At 41.4% G+C, this 26,144-nt stretch overlaps 1 protein-coding gene and 2 long non-coding RNA genes across 13 annotated transcripts in view; 2 read left to right on the forward strand and 1 right to left on the reverse strand.

Annotated features, from left to right (window-relative positions):
* Positions 1–632: 632 nt before the first annotated feature.
* Positions 633–3,581, forward strand: LOC135111664 (uncharacterized). The gene is made up of 2 exons (XR_010273860.1): positions 633–895; positions 2,534–3,581. It is a non-coding gene; the product is annotated as an uncharacterized LOC135111664 (long non-coding RNA).
* Positions 3,582–3,637: 56 nt separating this feature from the next.
* The window catches only part of LOC135111659 (serine/arginine repetitive matrix protein 1-like), a 102,623-nt gene continuing 80,116 nt past the window's right edge, over positions 3,638–26,144 (reverse strand). For 3 of the 9 annotated variants that reach the window (XM_064025200.1, XM_064025198.1, XM_064025199.1), the window contains 13 exons: positions 20,478–20,611; positions 18,154–18,342; positions 17,735–17,879; positions 16,985–17,166; positions 16,152–16,293; positions 15,334–15,675; positions 14,860–15,069; positions 11,946–12,548; positions 10,551–10,643; positions 9,132–9,896; positions 7,635–8,175; positions 6,275–6,389; positions 3,638–4,217 (listed from right to left, as the gene is read on the reverse strand). In XM_064025200.1, coding sequence (XP_063881270.1) covers positions 4,184–4,217; positions 6,275–6,389; positions 7,635–8,175; positions 9,132–9,896; positions 10,551–10,643; positions 11,946–12,548; positions 14,860–15,069; positions 15,334–15,675; positions 16,152–16,293; positions 16,985–17,166; positions 17,735–17,879; positions 18,154–18,342; positions 20,478–20,611 — 3,495 coding nt within the window. In that variant the 3' untranslated portion in view covers positions 3,638–4,183. The remainder of the gene's footprint in view (positions 4,218–6,274; positions 6,390–7,634; positions 8,176–9,131; positions 9,897–10,550; positions 10,644–11,945; positions 12,549–14,859; positions 15,070–15,333; positions 15,676–16,151; positions 16,294–16,984; positions 17,167–17,734; positions 17,880–18,153; positions 18,343–20,477; positions 20,612–26,144) is intronic. The other 6 variants (XM_064025202.1, XM_064025204.1, XM_064025201.1 and 3 more) reach the window with 6 other exon arrangements.
* LOC135111665 (uncharacterized) overlaps positions 23,748–26,144 on the forward strand; it is a 72,861-nt gene continuing 70,464 nt past the window's right edge. The window contains exon 1 of one of the 3 annotated variants that reach the window (XR_010273862.1): positions 23,748–24,342. This is a non-coding gene — a long non-coding RNA (uncharacterized LOC135111665). The remainder of the gene's footprint in view (positions 24,343–26,144) is intronic. The other 2 variants (XR_010273861.1, XR_010273863.1) reach the window with 2 other exon arrangements.

A 26,144-nucleotide genomic window follows, 5' to 3' on the forward strand; every position in this document is an offset into this window, starting at 1 on the left:
TGCTACCATATGGTGCAATAAGTCTCCATGAGGAAAACATTTCACAGCGCAGTGTCAGACTTTCATTATGTGGCATGAAAGTATTGCACCACCACTGTCACCACCTGTGGCAGGTGCCGCCACCGTTGTCATAGTATTAGTCAAAGACCAAGGCCAAGAAATACTCTCGGACTTGGTAATAGTAATACCAGTCTACTTATTTGTATATTGCCGTAGCGATATATATTCAGCATGGCTAGTATATTACGTCACTGAATGAAGAGGGACATGAATCATGTGGTATGTGTTGTTATCTATTCCTTGATGCGTTGTGTCAGTATTGAAAAATACATTCCCCTGGGGTACACAGATATTTAGCTAAGCCTCCCTAAACATATGCAGGTCTCCAGAGAAAACGTTTGCATCCTGCATACAACCATGGAGCCCTCAAGCAAGTCCGAATAAAACTTTAATGCCAGGCAATTAGAAGCGGGGATTGTTTGTAACAAATTTAAACAAAACAAAAATATTTTGAATGAGGGGTCTCACATTTACCAACTGCAGTTGCCCGACTGAACATTTCACAGTAGCTCAGTAGTGCAGCTAGTTACCACAACTTTGAGTTGCCGCCACTGGATGACCCACTGGTAATTTTCAATGACGCCACTAGTTGCCGCCACTGTCTATTTGTCGAGGTGTAGTCACAGCATGGAAAGAAATAACATTGTGAAGCTAGTGGACATGAAAGTGAGCGGTGAAGACTTGATAAGTGAAGTAGAGCAGCACGCTGCCATTTGGGACCCTGCCGTGGAGGAGTACGGGAACAGAGCTGACCGTAGGCTGGCCTGGAACGCCGTCATACGGGCGTTTTTCCCAGACTTTGATGACATGCCTCCTGCTGAGAAAAATGGATTAAGTTAGTGCGCATTTTATGTGTTTTTATGCGTATTTGTTCGAGTATGTGCTCAATTTACGTTACATTGTTGCATTACTCTGGTAGTGGATGGTACTGCGCAGGCCACACGGGTGGCGCTCTGCGGTTGCACGCCCGTATCGTAAAGAACTGTGTAAAAAAATATGCTAGCTGATGCTAGGTTTACAGTGGTCTATGTAAGATATGCGATTTGTTTGCACGGACTCAAAAAAAAAAAAAGAAATGCAGACTCGTGGTCAGCAGTTGAAGACGTCTTCACTTATAACTTCAACCGTCGTAACTTTCAGTTGCCACCAATACGAAGCGTAGTAATGTTTGAAAATTTCAGTCTGAGAATTTCTCCTGTGCAGGGCCGCCGAGAGAACTGAAATGGGATCACCTGAAGATCCGCCACCCCAGCCGCACTCGGGGTGGCAGATCTTCAGGTGAGACAATCTGGGGTGGCGGATCTTCAGGTGATCCCATACTTTTAATGAAGTAAACTTTTTTCTACATTTTTTATATCCACTCAGTTTTTTAATGTGTTCATGTTGTTAGGTTAGGTTAGGTTAGGCTAACCTAACCTAACCTAACCAAGTGAGAGAGTCTGGGGTGGCGGATCTTCAGGTGAGACAATCTGGGGTGGCGGATCTTCAGGTGATCCCTATGGGGTGGCGGATCTTCAGGTGATCCCTGAAATGTGCCCGTGCAGGAATAGTTTAGGGCCTCCATCCTTGCAGCCAGTAGTTAAAGGTAGAGATGGGAGAGGACCCCCCTCCCCCCCGCAAAAAAAAAAAAAAAAAAAAAAAACATGGGCCCCGATGCAATGCACCGGCTGACCTCAGCCTCTCTAGGTGGGCCTGCTCCTGTGAGGAAGGATCTTCAAAGTGAGGCCTGATAAGCAGTGTCTCCAGAGTCTGATGACTTTTAATATCTAGATATTAACAAACGGGGACCTATATGAAGCATTGCATATCACAACTTTTCTAACCCGCACAATTTTGAAGTAGTGTACCTACGGTCTTCCCAATCTACTGTCACTTACTTTCTCAAAATACATGAATGCCCTAAGTTTTTCTAAATATCTTTGACACATGTCTTAGCAAATGCTAATGTTCTGCATTCTAGAGCCACACTACCATTCCTTATACACTCTCCAATCATCCTTATCAATTTCTTACAATATGTCTTACCTACCACATCCAAAAAAACCCTCTAATGTATCTCTAAGTATAGTTCATTCATACCTGTCATCCTTTCTTGTACACAAAAGGACCACATTTATATTCACCTCGTCAATCAGCACCATATTGCTTGAGAAACATGCATTCAGCAATCTTGTCAGTCAATTCTTCAAGAGATTCGACTGCTCATCCATGCAGATCTACAGTTTTTACAGTCTTCATCTCTTTCACTGCCTCTTGCATCTTACCAGGGATTCTATGTGCACCATTTACTTACCCTAAGACAAGACTGTTTAGGGCCGTATCTCCCAGCACCAGGGTATGGTTGGCTATCTCAAGTCCAGCACATGATACTTCAGATTATGGTGACATAACACACCTGTGCATTACATGCACATGTATCTCTGTCCATTTGCAAATCATATTTTTATTCACCATGTTCTCTCTGTTGTTTCAGCGGCTGTTATTCAGAGGAGGTGGAAGGGAATTCGCACATGCTATGCCAGAGAACTTCAAAGGCAAAAGCAAGAAAAAGATTTACCACCGACAAAAATAAGAAGACCATATATTCACTTTGAGGCACTACAGTTCCTGGAATCTGTATCAAAGCAGGTCACAAACGATACGAAGGGAGAAGCTACAAACACCTCTCTGGATGACTCTTGTAAAAACCTCTTGAAAATTGTACCCACCCAGATCATAAGCAGTACAGATGAGTGCACTACTGCTATTGCTAGTGTGGATACTGAAGATAAAGATGTAGAAGAGATAAGTTTAAAAGATAAAGAAGCCAAGAAACAAAAGCATAAACAGTCATTCAAGAGAAAGATAGCCAGTAAAGAGGATGATGAACTCATTCACACTCTCATGAAGAAAATTATACGATGTGAAAATGTGTCTAGTGAAAATAATGAAGATAGATTATTCTTACTCTCCCTGACATCTGAACTGCACAAGGTACCTGAAGACAGAAAGCTGAAACTAAAAGGAGATATTATTACTCTTATTTCTCAGGCTCAGCAATCTGTTTCTCATGGTAAACGTAAGCTGTTGTAACCTGTAATAGTATATGGTGAAGAGCAATGTGAATTATTTTTATTCAGTGTGATTCTTGCTCACCACAGGCTCATAGCTCTATGAAATTAAGTATTTAAGAAAGTGTTGGCTCATCAATGTTCTCCTTTGAGGTATGCACTACAAAACAAGTTTATGAACACAGTGTGAATTTTGAACACAAATCTCCCAATAAGATCAAACACTTATTGGGTGTTAGAGATAGAGATGGAGATGGGTTGTCTGTTATGGCAACTCCTAACAAAAGTGGTCAAAAACTTTGCTCCTGGGTGAAGCTTCAAGATGTACAACTTTAAGCTCAAAAAGAAACTTTTTGCACTCTGTGTGAACAGTTCCCAAGTGTGGCTCCTTTCTGCATATCACTACTCTGCCTTCAACCATCTTTGATGGAAAGTTTTACTTTTGTATTTGAATAAAAGTCAAGAAGTTGACAGGTTTTTATCTTGCTGGTGCTACCTTGTATGGTAGAGTAAGGACACAACAAACATTACATGAACAATAATTTATTAATTAGTGTTAGTGTTTAGTGTACAAAGAGTATAGTATATATTGGGTAGCTTGGCAAACACAACTACTTTCACTTTATTGAATACTGCTCTATGGAACTACTAATATTCTGAATATTTACATGTTTCATAGGTATGTAAAATATAATCACAAATATCTATATTGCATTTATATATATATATATAGCTATGTACATAAACATTTCATGTGTACAAAACTAGGTATAAGTGTTCTAGAACTGTTAAATCTTCACACAACTTGAGGTTTGAAAAATGTTAGAAACTTAAAAAAAGTTACGAGGTTTACATTTACAATATTTAAAAAATATATACGTAATATATTTATATATATGTATATACTTTTAATACAAGTGACCAGATTAGATACAAGTAGTAGTATACTGGAAAACATTACATAGACAGTAACAGAGGTGTTCTATATTACATACAACAATCCACACATGGCATCACCACAACACTGGAGCAGCTTGTGACACAGGGCAGCCCTCCCCCGGCCGGCCCCACTGCTACGCCCGGGGCTCAGACTCACCTACAGTTGTTCTGCAATGAGAGGAGACCAGCAAGGCATTACACTCTGTACTGCTGTCATGCTCAGCTGCTGGTGTTTCATTCACTTCAATATAATATTTTTCTTTGTACAGCAAATAATAACTATATGATTTCACAGATCATCTAAATCCCTCACCATCCCAGCATGCATCTCTGGCACCCCCCACTACCCTGACCTATCCTGAAGGCATTAGTCTCTTTGTCTAGTCTTTACCAATCCTCCTATCAGTCAGAGCTGCTACATTTTTTTTAACAGGGTTGGTCAGATTTCATTACATAGTCATAAACTGTAAAAAGTTGTTCATTTACTATCTGGTAATTATTTTCATTATATACATATGTATTGTGGGGCGATTTCACAAACTTTTGTAAGAATCTTGCATTTATTAAGGTGGTCGTTGGTTGTGATGAATTTCATTTATAATTACTTTTTTGTGTGGCCAACAGTAGCAGTAGTGGTGATAAGACATTGTTAGTTGTGCAGTGTGTAATAAGCTGTGGGATAGTGATGAGGATACAGCTGTTGGTAAGTGGTGGATGACATGAGATGAACAAAACTGTATAGGATAATGCATCTGCACTCTTATATACAGGCATACCAAGCTTGAAAATTCACATTATTAGTCACTTTACATGGTTAACTCAATGGAGGCTCTCACTGTTATGGTGCCTTGGAAGAGGTAATGAAAGTCAATATTATTCTCTCATTCACAATAAGGAAGCACTACACTGTCCTAAACACTATATCCTATGTATTCTTCCTGTAACACACTGATATGTCAATAACAGTTTAAAGCAGATTATCAAAAGTATACTAGTATTTAAGCTCCCTAGAAAAATCAGCATGTAAAAATCTAAATTTTCTCTCCATTCCCTAATGTGCTTATACAATTACAAACAACTGTGGTCTTGTCTGAGTCAAAATTGTCATGCAAGATAAATTCCTCATGGTGAGTCAGAGAATCCCAGCACTTAAACAAAACCACAATCTTGCTAGCAGCACATTGGCAACCCACATGTTCTGTTGCTGGTGCAATGTGTAGTCATTAGCTGTGGTGCAGATAGTTCCTCAAAACTGCACTAAGCATGACAGAATGCAGTGGTGTGTTTTAAGTGAGTGCTTCTTAATTCTGTACTGACCTCTTTACTTTCATATGATGAAATAATGCAACATTTATGATGAGAGCAAAGTCATGGAAAGCTGTTTTATGTAACAATGAGATGTGAAGAACTAGAAAATTATGTATTAGCTCAAACATACATCAACCATAAGAGATGCTTTAAATGGATAAAGATAAGTAAATTTTCTTCACCAGTAATTAATATAATAAATAAAGTACATGGAAGCCTGAAGTTAAACGTTATCTGTAACTTCATGTAAAGAGGAGCTGTTTAATAAAAAATATCTGTAACTAAGGAAGTGATGAAAAGGAATATGTGCAGAAGTAAAAGTGAAACATGCATCTTGAGAAGTCATTGAAGTGACCACACTTCTGAGGAGAGTTTGCCAAGTGGCTCGCAGTCACCAAGAATTGCATGCAATGTGAAGGACACACAGGTACTCTCCTGTCTTTTGTGCACAAGAATATAATCAAATAGCTTAAATCTAAGCTATCTCATTGAAAGGGAAGCATATCAGTCATATGACAACTCATTCATCATTTGTGAGCCACCAAGTAATATGCATTCATGCATCTAATAGGTGAGTGTAATGTTATTGTGGCAAGCACAGCCACCAGCACACACACACACACACACACACCTGCCACACTGACTGCCAGGCTCTGCAAGAACTAACAGTAGTGTGATATGTTTGCTTACATAGTAGTATATTTTGTGACCACTATCATAGGTTGATTCAACCCATTCACTGGGTATACTACTGTGCTGTACACAAACACACACTGTCACTGCTCACACAGCTGGCAGCCACCAAAGCAGACATGAGTGTTGACAGATGTACTACACATGTTAGCACTCCCAGTCCAGGAAGGATGCTTTGTGCATAATGCAGGGTCTTGCCACTGCCTCAGAGGTGCTGCACTCACACATCACCAAATGATATGGACTTCTGTAGCGGCCTGATGGTGGAGGAAGGGCCTGAGGGCTTGAGGATGCCTGCAGGAGGGCACTCTGGAGCCTCATTTTCTTTGCTGCTCTCACCTTGATGGGAGAGTTAAGAAATGGTCATGGGGATTCTTGTGAGCCATATCAGACTATGATACAAAATCTTAAGAATCTAAGATCATTACCAATACTTTAAATCAGAAGAACCTCAGTACGTACAGGGTTGCATATAGCTGAAGAACATATCAACAGTACATGCACAGAAAATAAGAGAGCTCAGTACAATATACTGACAGCCTGAGGAGCTTACAAAAAGGCACCAAATATTCTGAGTCATCCTGCAGAATCAACTCATGACAGTTTGAAAATGTAACATAATTAAAAAAACATCTTTGGAAAAAAAATAATAATTCTCACAAGTTTACAAAAATATGACTGGCATCAAATGAAAGCAACACTTGTCTTCTAAATTTAAGACTTTTCCAGATGTCACATGAAACACATCTTGTTGGAGTGGCACGCATGTGATGCGCCTCAAGTGTCTCCTGGCAAGTACAGAAGGATATGCATCTAGTTAATGCATATCCCTCAAGTTACTTTTTGTAAGACATATAGGCAGAAGATACTAAATTCCTGTTGCGTAAACTGACATTATCTATCAACATTTGATAAGAATAAGCACAGAGCAGCCAAAGGTAACTACTGTAGCACAACTTTGGTCATCAAAGTGTGGCAAGAAACAAAAACAGAGAGAGAGCAGTATGAGATAACAGACCATGATGAAGTACTGCACATCACATTCTGAAAGGCATTACTTTGCTGTTGTTCTATAAAGAGTTAAGTCAAACATTATAGACTATGAAGTATTTGAAGTTATGTAGTCTTCAATAATATTGAGAAACAAAGCAGAGCCTCTATCACACTCCATCAGGCTAGTGATGTCCCTGATTCCTAAACCTGCCAAGGACATGGAGAGCTGCTGAAACACCTGAGTGCCAGTTCACTGTACTCTCTGCTCACTTCTACCCACGACTTGACCACCTCCACGAAACACACCATTAATTACTGCTTTGTTTATCTCATTGGTACCAAGAAAATTATTTACTTCAATAAATTTACTTGATGTAAAAAGAAATTAAATTCAAAGAATTAAAAATAATTTTAAGAAAATCCATATTTTATTAAAAGTTCATTTTAATTGAAAGAGCTGCAACCGAATGCAATGAAAAGATATAGAGACACCCACTCCCAAACCAGAAGATACACAATGCAACTTTTGTTTCAACTTAATATCAACACACACACACACACACACACACACACACACACACACACACTAACCTTTTATACCAGTGTTGTTTTGGCCTATATGGCTATATTTGCTGGAGAGGGAAGCCTTGGGGGGTGAGGCTGTGTTGACAATGGTGGTGGTGGTGAAGGAGGGCTTGCTGCTGGAGCTGGAGGCCTGGGGAGGAAGTCCTTCAAACACCTGCTCGGTTGTGCTGCGCTGCCGCAGATTGGAGCGGGTGAGGGTTGACTTGAGCTCATCCTGCAGAACAATCTTAGTGGATGGTCCATCAGCAGCACTCACTCCATTCACCTCAACCTTTGCTGAAGCCTGGGGCAGGAAATCCATCCTGACCGGGGTGGGCCGCTGGTTGGGTGATGGGTAAGCACTGATTGACACCAGGGGCTTCCCGGTGGTCTTTTTCTGCGGCTCAAAGAAGGCACTAGGAGGCTTGACGGTGGGTTGGGATGCCTGCTTATCCTCTGGCCTGAACTCCTCCATGCTGGTGCTGCTGGCGTAGGTGGAGTGGGGCCGAGGCTTGCTGGGCACGGCTGGTGAGGGGCCCTTGCTGCCTCTCACTCGCTCACTCCATTGCTGCAGAATGGAAAAATTTGATGATACAGTTCAGTCTATACACCCAAATACTCCCTGACTATAACCTGCAGCAATGTTTTACGTTGTGACTACATCCAAGTGCTCTCCAATTATTTGTATCCTTATTAGTTATTATGACTCATTTTATGTGCTCAAGTACTTCTCATTTATCTGTATTCTCACTAGTCACTTAGTTTCATTAAATTTGGCACAAGCATAGCTGAAAGACACAGAACATTCAGCTTTTACGTTAAATTCTTTCTGCAGTGACAGGAAACCATCATTCACTAATCACTCCATCACCATTACACTAGATGACCTCAACAACTTTTTACTGTTCACATCAACATGCGCTCCAGTGGTCACTACGTTTGCTGAAGTTGTGGGTGTTTATACATGCATGATTTTGGCTAAGTGGAGAAATTTACATTGTGACCATGTACCACCTCTTGCCATTGAAAGGGTGTGGATTGCCAATACTCGTATTTCTTCTACCTTATAAATCTATCCATCTATTTTAAACTTGATTGTTATACTATTTTGAGTGCATGTTTGACTCTTAATCATTTAGATATGAAACCACAAGTGATATCAGAAGACAGAACAAAAGTAAGAGGCAAACTGGACTTGCATGTGCAGTGTGTAAGGAGCACACAGACACTCAGAAAGGGTGAGTGAAAACTTTCCAGCAACAGACACACACCTGCAGACAGTGGACAAGGAGACACACACATAAGTCAGTCAAGGTGGACTTAGACGATATCACACACACACACACACACACACACACACACACACACACACACACACACACACACACACACACACACACAAGCATGCACACACTTTTACATGCATACATCAACCAGACAGACACACACACACACACACACACACACACACACACACACACACACACACACACAATGCAGAACAAACACTTAACCGAAACTCACAGCGGAAGGAGGCAGGGTGGGGGTCCCAGACAGGAGATGGGGCAGCAGGGAGGGCAGGGCGGCAGGGACTGGCAGGGACCCAGGGGCGGGGGGGGCTGGGGGAGGCTTGGGAGGCTTGGCAGGGCTTGGGTGGGGCGGACTAGAGATTAAATGGGCACCATTTTGCAGTTTGCCAAAGGAGTTATGTACAGGGCTGCTGTGGGGAGGCGATGATGTAAATGTGGAGGTAGTGGAAGATGAGCAGACAAAGGCAGGGTGGAAGGAGGATGACGGTGGTGGTGGTGGTGGTGGAGGTGGAGGTGGTATAGACGGATTATTGCGAGATACCTGTGTCTCAAATACTGCTGACTTGGCTAAGGATGAGGTGACTTGGTTCCCCGGTGCTGTGTTGGTTCTACTGACAGGGAGCTTTGATGGGGCACCACCGACACTGATCCTGGGCTTGGTTAGGGTGTTGGTGGCAGAGGCTGAGGGGGTGGTGCTCTTAGCTGATGCAAGTGTGGCAGTGGTGCCGTTCATTAGGGATGAGGCACCAATACTCCCACGTTTCACCTCCTTGTCTTTGTTCTGGCCCAGCTGACTTCTGTTGATTATCTTGGAGGAGAATTCAATGGGAGGTGAGGGAGGTGATGGGTCTTTAGGAGGTGGACTAGACTCCTTTGTGGCAGCCTCCTTCTCCCTCTCCTCTTTCTCCTCTTCTTCCTTCACTCCTGTGTTGTCTTTTGTAAGCATTTTCTTCTGTTTTATCTTGATTTCCTCCATTAACTGTAAATAAGATAAAAAATTAATGTAATAACCTAAATATGCATCTGATCATTGCTCTTATTTTTTTGCTGTCTTGGTTTTTCAGTGTTCATAGTCAGATTTGCTCCTGCATGATAAGCTTATGTGATACTGTTGCAACTCCCCTCTCACTGTTTGAATACTTCATAACTCAAGTACATAGGTAATCTTTATTCATGTTTCACACTATCTATGCTTTAATTCTAATCTAGATGTAACCTTATACAATAATCCTGTCTCTTGGTATTGTACTTTATTTAAGTTGGTCACTATCTGAGTTTCTCACAGGAAATCTTTACATATTCACTATCTAAGCTCTAAGTAAAATTGATATACATTTTTTATTGAATACCGATGAATCACAATTAACAGGTATTCTATTTACAAACCTTTAAAGTTTGAAATAAATTAACTGCATTCTTTGTCCTGATTTACAAGTGAAGAACTCTGTCACAAAAATTTATCCCAGAAATTATCTAAAAATGTATTAAGGAAGAATTAAAATCTTGGCTTATTCCAATTAACAAAAAAATTATGTAAGGAATGCAAGTCATTTGTAAACTGCAAGTCACTGGTGTACTTATCACATCACTGCTACAATCTTATCAATGGATGGGGTGAGGCTGGTAGACATACCTTGGCATATTGAGCCATCTTGGGATCAACTGGAACACTTTTAGGTTTGTCTTTCTTGAACTGGTCGAGTTGTGCTTCAATCCGCTGCACGTCCTGCAAGGGTGTGACTGTTAGCGGCACAGACACAGTGCTACAGAGGTGTCATGATACAGGGTGAAGATTTGGAGAGATAGAAGCATGTGGATGTAATTCAAGACTATTAAAAAAAGTGTATAAAGTCTTAATCAAAAGGCAAATAACCTTCCATTATCACTTCTATTGTATTTTGTATTTTTCTTCAATCCCCTGGTCTCCTTAGCATCTACCAGTTGGCAGGTTCTAGGAGACTGTTGGCACATCACAGAACTTAGGACTGAGGAAAGCACTAAACCTAATGAAAAAGATTGTGGAGCTATGAGGAAATGGGTGTGTGTGTGTGTGTGTGTGTGTGTGTGTGTGTGTGTGTGTGTGTGTGTGTGTGTGTGTGTGTGTGTGTGTGTGTGTGTGTGTGACTGTGCATGTGCATGTGGATGTCTTATCCTGCCCTTTGCCCCCTTTGTTGCATGTTGGTCTGGTGCCTGGTACAAGCATTGAAATCTTAAATGTGTTGAGAGTTAAGAAGTAACTAAAAAGCTTCACAATTAGATCAAGGAAGCAGATGGAAGCAGGTGGAAAGAAAGAGTGGAGGATGAGTGGCTAAGATTCAAGAGCTGCCATAAACCCATGAGAAAGTGTGACAGAAAGCAAAGTATACCAAGAGACAGACAGAGGTGAGGAACAAAATATAAAATGAACTGTTGTACTAGACTATGCAGTGGGAATTTTGAAAACAAGATGTGTAAGAGAAATACAGGTCGCCTGCTAACTGTGGCAGCTGGTGTGATGCATACAATAATAAAAGCTATTAGTATTTCCTTACTAATATATAACACTGGTGTTTGAACATCAAGGGTTACTGCCCAGAACAAGTGATAATGTATATACATGACATCACCACATATTAATGGTGAAATGACAGTGTTGCATACTGGCACTGACAGGACATGAAGGCATCATAAAGTGAATCACACAAAATGCAGATGACACTCATAAGGAGAAATCTTGGATATGTTTACCCAATCATCCATTACACAAAGATAATTCAAACAAATCATCAACCATGAATATTAAGTAGAAAGATAAAACTCAACAATATATTGATGTCTCATTACTGAGTACACTCCTTGTATACATTATGAAAATTAATACTTTCTGTAAAAATGTCTTAACTAGAATTAGAAGATCAGTCTGCAGTGTGTCATCTAATACACCATGATTTTATGGCAAGAGCATCCATCCCTGCATCTGCCAATTGCACAACACAGATTGGAAGGAGGAAACGCTTATATTCAGAAAATTATGAAGAAACAATCTTACCTGTGCAGGGCGACGCTCCAACTCTTTATTTATGGCAGCGGCTAAATCATATTGAAGTGAAGAGGTGGGTGGAGGAGGAGGGGGTGGTGGCGGGGGTGGGGGGCCATTAGTGCTATTGGAAGGTGTGCTGGGAGGTGCAGGGGGCTTTGGTGGGGTGGGGGGCGGCACACTGGGGCACATGGGGCTGGCAGTGAGTGGCAGGCCCTGGGGGGCAACGGGGGGATCTTCCCACACGTTACTCTCACCACTACTGGCAGAGATTGATCCAATGCTCTTGCAGCGACGGGGGGGAGCACCCGAGCCACAGGAGGAGCCCAGGCCACTGCTGCTGCTGCTGCTGTGGGCGGGGGAGGCTGGGGGGGACACCTGGTTGGACTGGAAGGGGCTGTGTTGGGCAGAGAGTGTTGTCGTGTTTCTGCGAGGTGGTGGGGGAGGGGGCGGGGACTTGATGAGTACCCGGGTGGTGTGGCGGCCACTAGAAATGGAGGAGGTGGGGCTTGGGGGAGACTGGAAGCCAGGGGGGAGGGCCTGGCCCAAGCAGCTGATCACCAGGGGAGACAGCGGAGCACTCTGGGTTCTTTCTACTCCTCGCCGTTTTTCCTCCTGGCGGGGGCAGGGGCCAGCAGGGCCAGCACAGTGAATAGAGGTGCAGACAGCAACAAGTAAGAGCAACTTATCTCAGGGTTCTCCACATCACCACACTTCTCTCACTTCACATCACCACACACACACTTGGCACAGAGACAACATCATGTGTTCTGAACACACAGTAATCATTGAAATCAATATGGAATTCTGAAACTGATACAAGCACTGAGGTGCAATTCTTTTCCAAATCAATAAATAAAATCTCTTGGAATCATGCCTCAGACACCTGCTGTATCTGTGGTGGAGACAAACCAGGCACAGGTGTGAGCTACCTGTCAACACAGAAATTAATGAAACTCACTTGCCTTGACACTGAGTGTTGTGTCACTTGCTCTTATCTTATCTTACCATATCTCAGCCTCAAACATGTTGGAGGTGATTAGAAAGACAGTTGAGAACTTGTGTAATCAATGAATTGCACACAACCTTGCCCTTTGGTTCATGTGATAATTCATTTTGTACAGGCTCTTATCACCCCACTATGGAGAGCACTGGGCTCCTTTTTTTATATCAGGAAATATCTTTGTATTATCTTTGGATGCTTCTACTGAATTATGTTACATATACATGATCTGATACAAGACTTGTAGATATCTGAACTATGTCATATAAATCTTATTTTTCAATATGAGCCAACTGCATATCAGCACCTCTTTATCCCTCATGTTAATTGAAATAATTGGTTTAAGCTACTCGGATTAAAAGAAGATAAGGAATAATTATTTACTATCAGATTAAAAGAAGATAAGGAATAATTATTTACTATCTTATGTTTGATTTGTCACAGTATGCTGATCTATTTGCTCTGAAGTGGAATAGCAATTAGTTCAGGTGACAATGCAGTAATTAAGGTTTGAAGGTTATAGCTTTAGGACTTTGAATGTCACATGCAAGGCCTGGAGGATCAGACCAATGCTTGATTTTTTCTCTATTCTGATTTTTTATTTATTTATTTATTTATTTATTTATTTATTTATATTTTTTTTGTACTTGATGTTAAACTGAAGAGCCTTAAAAGAGCCACTCAGTCACTCAACTGATCAATGTACCTGACACCTCTCTCTGCCTCACAGCACCTTAGCCAGTCTACCATGGGAAGTGTACAACTCCTACTGAATATCTTGAGATGGCTTTCATTTACACGTAAATACTTCGCTATCTGTTATGAAGTCGGTGATGCCAGTATTTACCTCCTATCTTACCAATAACTCTAAGATAAGCTTCACATTAATGATTCTTCTTTATCAAAAAACATAATATACTTTATTGTGATGAGCATGTGGCAGCAGGATGTGTCAATTTCAGTATTCCATAATGATCACACAAGGCATGCAGGACACACTGTCACAAACATCTCACACTCACAACACAAGCCCCATCACACCAATGGAAATGTCAAGCAACACTTCATTTGATTACAATGTTGGGAAAACAACATCAAATCTATAAGGAATAAAAATCCTAGTGTGTGGTTACTATAGTACAGTTACAATGATATGTCAAGCAACCTCTTACACTCATTTTAAGTGTGTTAAGTGTTTTCCCTCGATCACAAGACCTCTGACCTGCTGACTGATTCTCTGCAGATCAAAGTACTCAAGATTGAGGAAAATACAAAACACAGTGAACATCATTGCAAAAAACTGCTTGACCTCTCATCACAACTGTGCCTTGGTGAGTGATACTATTTTCCAAGCATGTGGTCAAAATGCCACCACTTAACAAACACATCAGAGGGATGGGGCATTGTCTCACTCACACTGTGGAGCCCCGGAAGCTGCAACACTACAAAAGTGCAGTGCATTTATAGTACATCTACATTATCATTGTCTCATACCATGGTTGCTGAGGATAAGTTCAGATCTTTTCAAGTCAAAAATAATTTGTGATAATCCCTTGAAAAATTTACGTTAACACTAAACAACCAAGTATGAGATAATATAATAAATTTTGGGTGATAATAAATGTGCTTAGATTCATGAAGTTTACATAATAGAGAACTACTATGCCTGCACAGTATCTGCAGGTTGCAATATACACACAACTTGTACAGAGAAGTGAGAGCAAAGGCTTGGAACACAACTTTTAATGCTTCAAGTATGAAAGCACACAATCTACATTTCTAGGCAGATTTCAGTAATAAAAAAAGTGATAATGCTATACAGAAATTGGAATGAAAACTAAAGTTAGTGAGCAAAAGCCAAACAAGGTAAGTAATAAAAAGTAAGATGGTAAAATAAGAAAGAAATTGGCATGGATAAGTTACCTCAAACCTACGCCTCTCCTCTGCCAGCCTGCTTGCTTCCTCCTGCAGCCGCTTCTGTTCCCGCCGCAGCTCCTGCAGCTGCTGTTCCACCAGGTACTCTGAGGACTGGGGAGGTGGTGGTGGTGGTGCCTTGCCCGGCGATGGACAACCACCACTACCAGAAGATGACCGCACTGTCACCTGAGACGTGCCACTGCTCAGTGTTGAAGTCTGGCAGGAGACAGAGAGGACATTAGTCATGGAACACCTTCCCAGTCATCCTCATCCAAGTCTCCAAGAAGAAGGTTTGCAGGCTGGCCATCCAAGCCTCAAGGAACATGATAAGCTAATAAGAAATACAAGTGAAACTAAATTTTCACCATCTTTGCATTTTAAAATAAAATTTTTAGGATGTAGATGACCTGAATTTCCAGACACAGAACCAGTTTGCACTTGGTGTGTCTCAGTATCTCCCTGCAGTACCCCCAGACTCACCCTGCTGGCTGAGGCGCTGGACAGCTGCTCCAGGCGGAACACAGCATCCCGCTCATCCTTGGGGCCGCCCGTCACCACTATGTTGTTCACATGAGGGTCAGCCGAGGTCAGGAGAGCTATTTTGTGACTGGTGTCTTCAGAGAGGTCATCAGTGGACCGGGAGCTCCTGAGTGTTGACTTGAGTGTCAAGTGTGAGGGAAGGTGGCAGGCTGGCTGGACTGGGGAAGGTTTGGCATCCCTGAACGCTGTTCGCTGCTCCTCATACTCCTCTTCCCTCAGGGCGGCACTCAGGCTGCTCAGGGACCTGCTGGCAATGTTGCTGAGGCGATGGCTGGCATCACGCTGTGTTTGAAGTAAGAAAAGTCAGCTTGCTACTTTGATGAGTTTGGTGGAGGTTAAATGTGGGGTTATACTATTTTTGAAGTCTGTGATATGCTTTCCTTCTTTTCTTTCTTGATGAAGGGTGACTGCATTCAGGTGAGGATTTGAAACAGAACAAAAGTTATGGCCTTGGATGTGATTATTGGGATCTGTTTTCTATAGTATTTGAACTTTATAAAAAAAAGAATACCTCAAACTAATTAGCAATGGCTATGTAAAGTAAACCATGATCTTGGAAACCATAAAGCAGAACAATGATGACAGTTGTAACTAATGTAGTTGATGATAATGATAACAGTGAATCTAGGTCTCATTATCATCATTACCAACAACCAAACAAATACCCCAAACTTCTCCACTCATTATCAACTACCAATCTAACCTAACGCAGACTATCCTAAAGCACTCCTTATCCTCCTTCCCCAAAGCTTCTCTACCTGTGCCCTTGTCTTCAGTATCTTCTGGGAGGCCTGCAGCTGCTTCCTCTTGTCTGCTGCCTCAGCCTCAGCCCACTCGTCCTCAATCTCCTGCCACCCACGGGAGCGGTCCAGGGTCAGGTGGCGGCTCACAGCACTCAGTCTGGCAGCACCGGGACTCATTAGCACAACACAGCACTCAGCAGCATTCATCTCACGTTACTGGTCATTTTTGTATTAGTGAGTATTTAATGTTTTTGTGGATGATTGTATTTCTTGTAGTTTTCTATAAATTTTGATTTCATATTTTACACTTTGTTTACTCAACCTATATGCAGAAATTATGAAATCTTCACCTTGCCGTACTTCCATTTCATGTTAAACAGGTTATGGAAATACAGAAAAAAGGAGTCTCTTTACGTACATCAGGTTTGATCAGCTTGGATATAAGTTTGTTAAGGTAAGTGCAGGATACATTTATTTACTGCTATATCAGGTTAGACTGAAGTTCAAATGAGGTTGAGATAAGTTAAATTTAGAGGTAAAAAGTAGGTATGAAAGATGTGTCTAACCAGGGAACCCATATCTCTTAATAAGTTACAATAAAATATTCATTCATTTATATTTGTATTTTGTTATTTCATATTATGTATTATATTATATATTATATATTATCCATTTTTTAAATATGTTTTATTTTGTAACATGTATCTTGCTTTACATCATTTTGGTTCTCTAGTGTCAATGTACTAACACACTAACTATACTTTTAGCATTACATCAAAGTGAGGTCTTTCTACCAATTGTCGAGCTAACAAGCAGCCCACACTTCTCTAACAGCCAAGGGTGCTCACCTGCTGGCAACACTGTGGTCAGAGTCACGGGGATCTGAGGAGGAGGAGGGTGGGGTTTGGTCACCTGCCACGGAGGAGGCAGAGGAGTTGTAGCCGGAGGACTCCCCTGCCACCAGGTCCATCCCCGCGCCATGCAGGACATCCAGCACCAGGCGGGGGGAGGATTTGAGCACATACACAGCCTGGAGGAAGATGAGGCTTAAGAATACAGACATGCTTCAGGAAAGAAGTACTCAGTGAGGTCAGGAAAGGGAGACACTTCATCATCCTAATCATTCATATTCTTGGGGGGAAGACAAGCATATGGATGGATGAGAAGATGAGTATACAGATACATTTTGGGGAACCTGAGCACATGAGACATCCTTGTGGGGAGAAACACAGGCAGTCTAGGATGGAAGACCTTAACACATAGTAATTTGAGAAGGAGACTTGAGGGCTGCATTCAGAAATGCTCTGCTCTCTCATTACGACTATTTTCAAAGGCCACAGAGATGATTAGCTGGGTTTTCAAGAGTGTTTCTCCTGTCAATATAGAAACCTTGTAATGTTACTACAACCATAAAAACACCCTTGAAAACACAAGCCACTTCAACTAGAGCCTTCTGAAAGGAGTGGAGGTGTAATGGAAAATGTTTCAGAACATAGTCCTTGATCACATTAAAAGTAGACTTGAAGATATGAACAGCCTGGGATAGACACTTGCTCAGCATATTAATAGCCTTGTGGTGAAATCTGAGATGTCTGTACCTCAGCAAACTCCAGGTGGGCAAAGCTGACATCATTGCAGGCGATAACTTGGTCCCCTGGCCGCAACCCAGCACTCCTTGCCACACCACCAACCTTCACACTCTGCACAAATATGCCTGGCTTCTCTGGGGGGCCCTTACAGATGCTGCAGACAGGAGGAACCAGTTAGCATACATTCAGCACTTATGTAGTTATTTTTCTAAAAGATTTGCATACAAACTTCATGAGCTTGGAAAATATGGCTATAGAAGAAAATTAATAATATAAAAGTTTATCCTGTATCCAGCGACAAATAACAATGAACACTTACAAGTGTCCATTTATAATATAGATGCATTTAATCACCAACAAGTATAGTAATCATGTTCACTCTTTACATTCTTTACTACTAATGCAGTCTCTCATCTATCCTAACCTACCTGCAGCCCAGGCCCACTTTACCGCTGCAGGACAGGTAGACCCGTGCGTAGCCTGCTGGGTGGTGGTGGTTGCGGTGGTGTGGTGGGGGAGTGGCTTCCATGGACGGGCCACTGTAGGAGTCTGTCCCGTGATCTGACAGCTCCTCATCGTCATCTACCACAAGCCAGGTGAGGGGGTCACCGCGGTGCCTGGGGAAGGAAGGCTGTTAATGCACGCTGCTGGGACAGTGCACACTAACTTTGAACCAATGTGGAGATGGAAAAAGTTAACAATGTAGTCAAACAATCTTGCTGTGAGTCAACTGCAATGAGACAAAGCACAGATTTCATCAAACACAGATGTCTTTTCTCCACTATTGGTGTCTGCATACAGTTTTTGTAGTTCCCAGATTTTGATTGTTGAGAACCAAGCAGTCACAAAGTCACCAGCTGGGCCTGTGGAATAGTACTGCACTAATATGTCTAGACGTCACGTGCATGATGTCAACAGTGAGGAGCAGTGCACAGGCAACACTACAACCCATGGGTGAGCACTGCACACACTGGCTCTCACTCTCAGCTCAGCAGACCTCCTCTTCCACACTGCCAAGCTGCAGGTGCCCCACAACCATCACAACATGGAACTGCACTAGTATGGTAGTCATAATAACTATGCCAATGACTTTATATTTGTGATGTTTGTGAGCAACACTGAAACATTTGTGTTTGTTATGGCTGGGGACAGTAAGCATGGTGAAACACTCAGCCCTGCAGGTGGGAGTGAGGTCACCAACCAAGGGATCCAAGGCTGGTAGGAAGTGAGGTGTCCTGCTGGGACTTTGGTGACCAGTTCTTGTCTCTCTGCTCACAGCCTGCAGCTGAGAGTGCTATGCTGCAGAGCTTTCCATTCCTTCCATGCAATGTAGCTAGTGGAAGCTGGAGGAACAACTGTCTACACTGTGTCATAGGAGGTGATGAGGCAGAGATGGATCATCCAGACTTAAAGAATCTCACAATTACCAGCAACGTGAGGAAAATCTGTGATCCTCAGCAGCAACGATAAACACCAAATAAAAACACAAGAACATGAAAATAATAAGGGAGGTTGCAGGAAGCCATAAGGCCTACACATGGCAGTCCCTGTACAAAACCATCCTCATTCATAAATTTATCTAATAGAAGTGCCAGTGGGTGTGGTGTTGTTTGAAGACACTTTCCTAACTATAACCAAATTGTCACTGTGTCTCCCTAACTCCCATGGCTAGGTAACTGAAGGGCAGCCAGGGATGGGGTGTCATGCCTTGATGGGAAAGCCAAAGGACAGAGGAGGCTCCCATCTCTGCTCCAGGGCAATGACTGAGGAGGCCTTGCTGAACCCACTGGACCATGAAGGACAATGTGGTGACAATGTGAAGGTAGAGGAGGGAGAGGTGGTGGTTCCCTAAAAAAAAATAAACAAACAAATAAAAGACAAATGAGAGAGAGAGAGAGAGAGAGAGAGAGAGAGAGAGAGAGAGAGAGAGAGAGAGAGAGAGAGAGAGAGAGAGAGAGAGAGAGAGAGAGAGAGAGAGAGAGAGAGAGAGAGAGAGAGAGAGAGAGAGAGATGAACCTCCTTACCTGAACCAAGTGAATGTGGAGAAGAGTCAGGTGGTGCAGGAAACAGAAGAATGAAAGGGAAAATGCCTCTAGTCCAACACATCTGAAGAGGACGCCTTAAGGGGATTCCCCAGCGCCCTGCCACCCTAAGCCCAGTAATGAAGGGGCATAACAAATGACTCAAGACCCTTTTTTTCCCAGTATCAGGGAAGAGTGAGGAAGAGACAGCTGCTGGGGGAAACAGATGAGTTGTTCTTTAATTTCTCAAAAGGGGTAACGAGGAGGCGGAGTAATCACGGATATAGACAAGAGATGGATAGAAGGGGCCGGGAACTGTGAGAGAGAGAGAGAGAGAGAGAGAGAGAGAGAGAGAGAGAGAGAGAGAGAGAGAGAGAGAGAGAGAGAGAGAGAGAGAGAGAGAGAGACTAGCAAGAAACAGTGACCTCATATGAAGATGTTCAAAGCTGCAGAAGACACGTGGAGTCATGAAGGGAATTTCCCCAACGCCACGCCTCAAACACCACCCACAACCCCGCATTCTCTCATCCCTAACCCTCACCGCTCTACCCACAATCCTACACCCCCAATAACCCACAACTGCATTCCCATACCCCCATCCCTCACCCACCGTCCTCGCATCCCCAACTCACTACCGCTTTCCTCAAAATCTATGACTCCACATCTTCAACCCTCACTGCCCATAATCCGCAGCATTCCCGCCTCCCCAGCCCTCGCCCCCCAGCACTCACTCTTTCAGGGGGATAATGCCGGTGCTCCTGATGTGCATGAGGACCGAAGCCTTGCTCTGCACCATGGCTGTCACCTCCCTGTGCACGGCCTGGTCCACCGCCATGTTGTTCACGCGCACCACTTGGTCACCCGCCTGAAGAACAAGAGGTGAACACTGGTAAACACTGGGGAACAACGCGTATATTGTTAATGAAGAGTATCTGAATCTTTTAATTGTTGTCTCTGAGTGCTCTTTTTCCTTTTAACATTTACGCAGAGCATTGTATAGGGAAAGGAAAAGAAAGGTTAATGAGAACGCAGATAAAGAAAGAAACAAGAATAAGTAGGACACAGACAAATAAAGAATGAGCGGTAGGGCACAGAAAGAAATAAAGAGAATTAAATACAGGACACAGAGATAAAAGATAATTAAAATCAGGATACAAAAATAGAGAATAAATAACAGGTAGGATAATGAGATAAATAGAATAAAAGGTTAGTTTTCTCTTTTCTTGGTTAGGTAATTAATGAAGACACTATAATTAAAAAGAGGCATATATACCAAAAGCTGAATAGATGATTATGGGGAAAAAAAGAAAAACACTAATGATAACTACTAGTGAAAGGATCAAATTATACTAAACCTCATTAAATCACACTTAATCACACACGGATACTACACATATTTGTTTAAAAACGTCTGCATGATAATTAAAGCGTGCAGAGGAGAGAAAATTACGAAAATATCACGAGAAAGTTTAACCATTACTCATAAACCCATTAAAATTCCACATAATTAAATAAAAGTCGTGAAAATCGAACATGAAAATGCCACAAGAGTTAATAAAAACAGAGAGAGAGAGAGAGAGAGAGAGAGAGAGAGAGAGAGAGAGAGAGAGAGAGAGAGAGAGAGAGAGCTACGTACAAACACACAAGTACATACAGCATTCTCCCTTCACATCTCACACTCCCTGCACCCTCGGTATGTCCCTCAGTCTAATTACACGTGACAGAAGCACCACAGTAATTATCATAGGAGAGAGCAAGTCATGGAGGATAATTAAGCAGATATTAACGCGGCTAGTTTTTACATCATTTCCAGTTTAGAACTTCTTCAATTCTTCTTCTCCTTCTGGTTCTTCTTCTTTAATATTCTGATGGTCCTTTTATTACTGCTTTCATGATTTATAGGTCTGTGCAGCAAGAATTATTTACGGTTGTGCGTGTGTGGGAGTTTAGGCATATGTTTATGTATGTATGTATGTATGATTGTTTTAGAAAGTATGTATAATATTTGTTGATAGTATAGAAATTATTATAAACGCTTCGTAAACTGCTTAGAGGTGGGTATGTTATAAAGACGGTCAAAAACTGTAAAGAAATGGTTAAAAATGAGAGAGAGAGAGAGAGAGAGAGAGAGAGAGAGAGAGAGAGAGAGAGAGAGAGAGAGAGAGAGCTGAGGAAATGACACATAACTAAACACAATAATTATACATTCAACCGTAACATTTCTCAAGAGTTTGTCAGGAAATGAGTAATGGGTCTTGAACGAAAAACTTCCGCGTGGAAACTACGTATATAAATGAAACTGAAAAAGAGAAAGAAGAAGAAAAAAAATATAAGAAAATAAATAAGAATGCACTAACTGATAGATAAGTAGATCGATAAAATAAAATAAGTACGGTAGAAGAATATAAATGAATATGGAAGAAAAAAAAAGAAGAGAAAGATGGAGAGAAAGAAGGAAAGAAAGAAAGATAGAAAGAAAGAAAGAAGGGGAGAAAGAAAGGGGGAAAGGAAGGAAGATCGAGAGTAAGAAAGACAGAAAGGAAGAAAGAAAATAAGAAAAAAAACAAAGAAGGAAGAGAGAGAGAAGGAATTAAAAAAAAAAAAAAAGAAAAAAAAAACCGCAAAACCATCTTCTCTCAATACCCTTCTATTTATTTTCATCCGCATCCACCAGCAGACATTCAACTTAACATCACAACACCAAGTAAACAAACACCTACACAAACAATCACACAAACAACATACAACAAACATCTAGGAAATCGTAAACTAATTTCAATCATCTATATCCAACAACACTTTAACAGAACCTTGCAATAATTATTCGTTTTGAGGCAATGGGTGTAAATATTATCAGAAGGAATCTCATTTTACCCCTCGCACGAACAAACATCTAAGCATTCTTATCACTCACGCGCAAAAGTTGTTACAGCCTCGCCTTGTGCTTTTGAGAACTGGTTTCAGAGAGCGATATAATAATAAGGTAGAGAGAGGTGGTCTTGGGAAATTAATGTCCGTATGTTTTCAGTGGCGAGCTTAGGGATGAGTTCAGGCTAGGTTGGACTTGAAATTTTTTTTGTATCTATTTATCTATCTATTTATCTGTCTGTCTGTCTATCTGTCTGTACGTATGTCTATCAATCAATTAATCAATCTATTTATCTATCTATATGTATGTCTTTCTGCCCATTTATCTATCTATCTGTCTATCTATCTATCTGCTTGTCTATCTGTTTGCCTACATATCTGTCTGTTTGTCTATTCTATGAAGATAAACAAGATAAACAAACAAACAAAAAAGTAAATAATGAAGCTCACTAAACTTAAAACGCGTTAAATTATCAAGTTAGTTTATACATATATTTATTTATTTATTTATTCAAGCATGAAAAATTAATAAATAAAGTGAGAAAAAAAATTAGGGAAGTAAATAAATAGTAACTGACTCAAGCCTGAAGGAAGAGGAAGCAGAGGTGATCACTTCAACAGCATGTTATTATAAGCCAAATTACACGTTCCTGTACTATAATGCTTCTGAAAACTGATTGTGGGGAGGGAGAAAGCTTAAAATTATGCTCGCTCTCTCTCTCTCTCTCTCTCTCTCTCTCTCTCTCTCTCTCTCTCTCAAGGCCGGTTTTATCCCTCTTGTTTACATTGGTTTTCATTGTATGTGTATATGGGTCATGATCCCATGTAATTTGGTGCTCAAGGGCAGGAGGTGAAGCAAAGGGAGGCCATGAATAAAATATAGTCGCTAATATTCGGTCGGGCCATTGTGAAGACACGTAAAAGGATGAAAAGGAATGATGGCAAAACGCAAATTGACGTGTACAAGTTTGAGGAAGGAAGTGATTTGATTAAACTAGCAAGGGAAGTTAAAGTGAAACGAGGTGGTTGATTTTTTAGAGCTTGCGTGGAGGTATTCAGTGTACGTTAGATGTGTTTTGCATGCTTTAGTCTTTAGTTCATCAATAACAAGGAAATATGTAAAGAATGTCATAACTTCATAAAGATCGTGTTTTCCATCGATGACCGGAGAGAGAGAGAGAGAGAGAGAGAGAGAGAGAGAGAGAGAGAGAGAGAGAGAGAGAGAGAGAGAGAGAGAGAGAGAGAGAGAGAAAAAAATAAAAAAAAAATAGTTTGATCTATTTTCTGATGCATTTAAGAAAACTTTTATGACAAGATAAATAAGAACGTAAAGTGTAGGATAATCTATTCTATATATAAAGAAATATTTACATAGGCTAAAGTATAAGAACATTTTGCTTGTTTTAATCTATTCTTCGTATATGACAATGAAAAGCTTTATGACAAAACAGATATAAACGTTAAAATGTAGAATAACATAATAAATTATTACCCAAACAAATAAATAGGATATATAAAGAACAAGAGAGAGAGAGAGAGAGAGAGAGAGAGAGAGAGAGAGAGAGAGAGAGAGAGAGAGAGAGAGAGAGAGAGTAGTAGTTGTTTGCTTTGACCGGAGTTGTTTACATATCGACCTCAGCCATACGTGGGAGCGTGACTCGTGGGTGTGTGGGTGGCTATTACTGTGTTTACCTGGCGAGGACTGCTTAGTGCTGCTCCAGGCGTCAGGTAAGTGGATAATTGACTCATTGCCCTTGCTCACGTCTTTCCAGGGAATGCAGGAAGTGATACAGTGGTGGCCAGGGACTGATCAATTAAGTACGTGTTATGCTTATGGCAACACTAATTCTGTGCTGCTATTGGTCAGGTTGAACGAAATATTTCCGTTATTCACGCGATTTCTTCGAATACTGGTTGCAGTTACTGACATATTTTATTCTATTACAATCTAGTTCGTTCATTTGTAGACCGGTTATAAGACTTTCTAAATAGTGTTAATGAATATGTAATTTAAACACTTCATAACCGTTTGTGAGGCGTAATACATTCGTATCTGCTTTCAGTATTTTTAAGGAATCAGGCGAAACCGACTCTAAAACTCATAACAGGCTCCAAGCGGTTCTATGGTAAACAGTTCCTATAGTAAATCCATCAGAACCAATTCCAGAACCGGATACGGCCTGGCTGTATGAGTGGCGCCACCAGGGACAGGGTAGCGTGGTAAGTGGCGTGAATGCGGCAGTGTTGCGTCAGCGTGTGGTCTTTGTATGCACCGCGGAAACGTATTTGTGTTTTGTTTCGTCGTGAATGCTAAACTGGGTCTTCTGAAGTCTAGTCCCATACCTTCACTTCCTTCTATGGTCCAATTATTCTCATTCCTTATTTGTTGCTATTAAACATTTTTTTTCTTTCTTTTTTTTTGGCCACATTCCTCCCCCACCGTCTCTCTCTCTCTCTCTCTCTCTCTCTCTCTCTCTCTCTCTCTCTCTCTCTCTCTCTCTCTCTCTCCACTATGTTTTGGCAATGTTCATCCACTTTTCTTCCTTCTCCTCCATTCCTCTTTACCCTTCTGCCTATCTCCACTATTCTGCCAATGTTCCTTCCCTTTTCTCCCATTTCTTCCACTTCTCCAAAGCTTTCCACTTCCCTCCACTCTGCTTTGACGCTTGTTCCTCCACTTTTCTCCTTTCCTCCATTCCTCCACTTACCTCCACTATATTTAGCCAATGTTCCTCCACTGTTCCTCTTCTCTCCATTTCCTCCAAAGCCTTCCTCTTCCTTCCTCTCTGTTTTACCAATGTTTCTCCCCTTTCCTCCTCCACCTAATCGCCCCCCCCCCCATCCCAGCTAGCCTAGACTCCTCCCTCCCACTCCGGCCAAGCGACCTTCTCACGTTTTCTTTTCTTTATGGCGACATTTAAGGGGATACTCAACTTGCAATCCAGGTGTGTGAGTGTGTGTGTGTGTGTGTGTGTGTGTGTGTGTGTGTGTGTGTGTGTGTGTGTGTGTGTGTGTGTGTGTGTGTGTGTGTGTGTGTGTGTGTGTGTGTGTGTGTGTGGTAATTAGGCCACCTGTCTCTTGCTGGTCCCTAAGATATGATAGTGTTGTTGTGTTCGTATGTTCATCTTTGTGGGTTGTGAGTCTTGTATGTTGATTTTAATGTGTGTGTGTGTGTGTGTGTGTGTGTTCGTTTCTCCTTTTTTTTTGTGGTTATTTTAGTTGTCTTATTTATTTATTTATTTTTTTTTTACCTTAGTTTTGTCTTTTGGTTTCCTTGTCATCTTCATTTTAATCTTTATCATTATTATCTTTATTTTCTTTTCCTTAGTCATAATCATCACTAATTTTTCATCATCCTCTTCTTCATCTTCATCTTCAAATTCATAATCTTTGTTTTATTTTTTTTTTCCTCTCTTCCGTTCTTTCTCCTCCTTTCAACTACATTTTTTTTGCACCGAATTACTCCCATCAATTACATCAAAATTACACTAATAATGCAGAATTCTTCCATTGTTCTTTGCACTAAGTTT

This window comes from Scylla paramamosain, chromosome 22 (assembly GCF_035594125.1).
Source record: "Scylla paramamosain isolate STU-SP2022 chromosome 22, ASM3559412v1, whole genome shotgun sequence".
In the NCBI taxonomy this organism is placed as follows: Eukaryota; Metazoa; Arthropoda; class Malacostraca; order Decapoda; family Portunidae; genus Scylla; species Scylla paramamosain.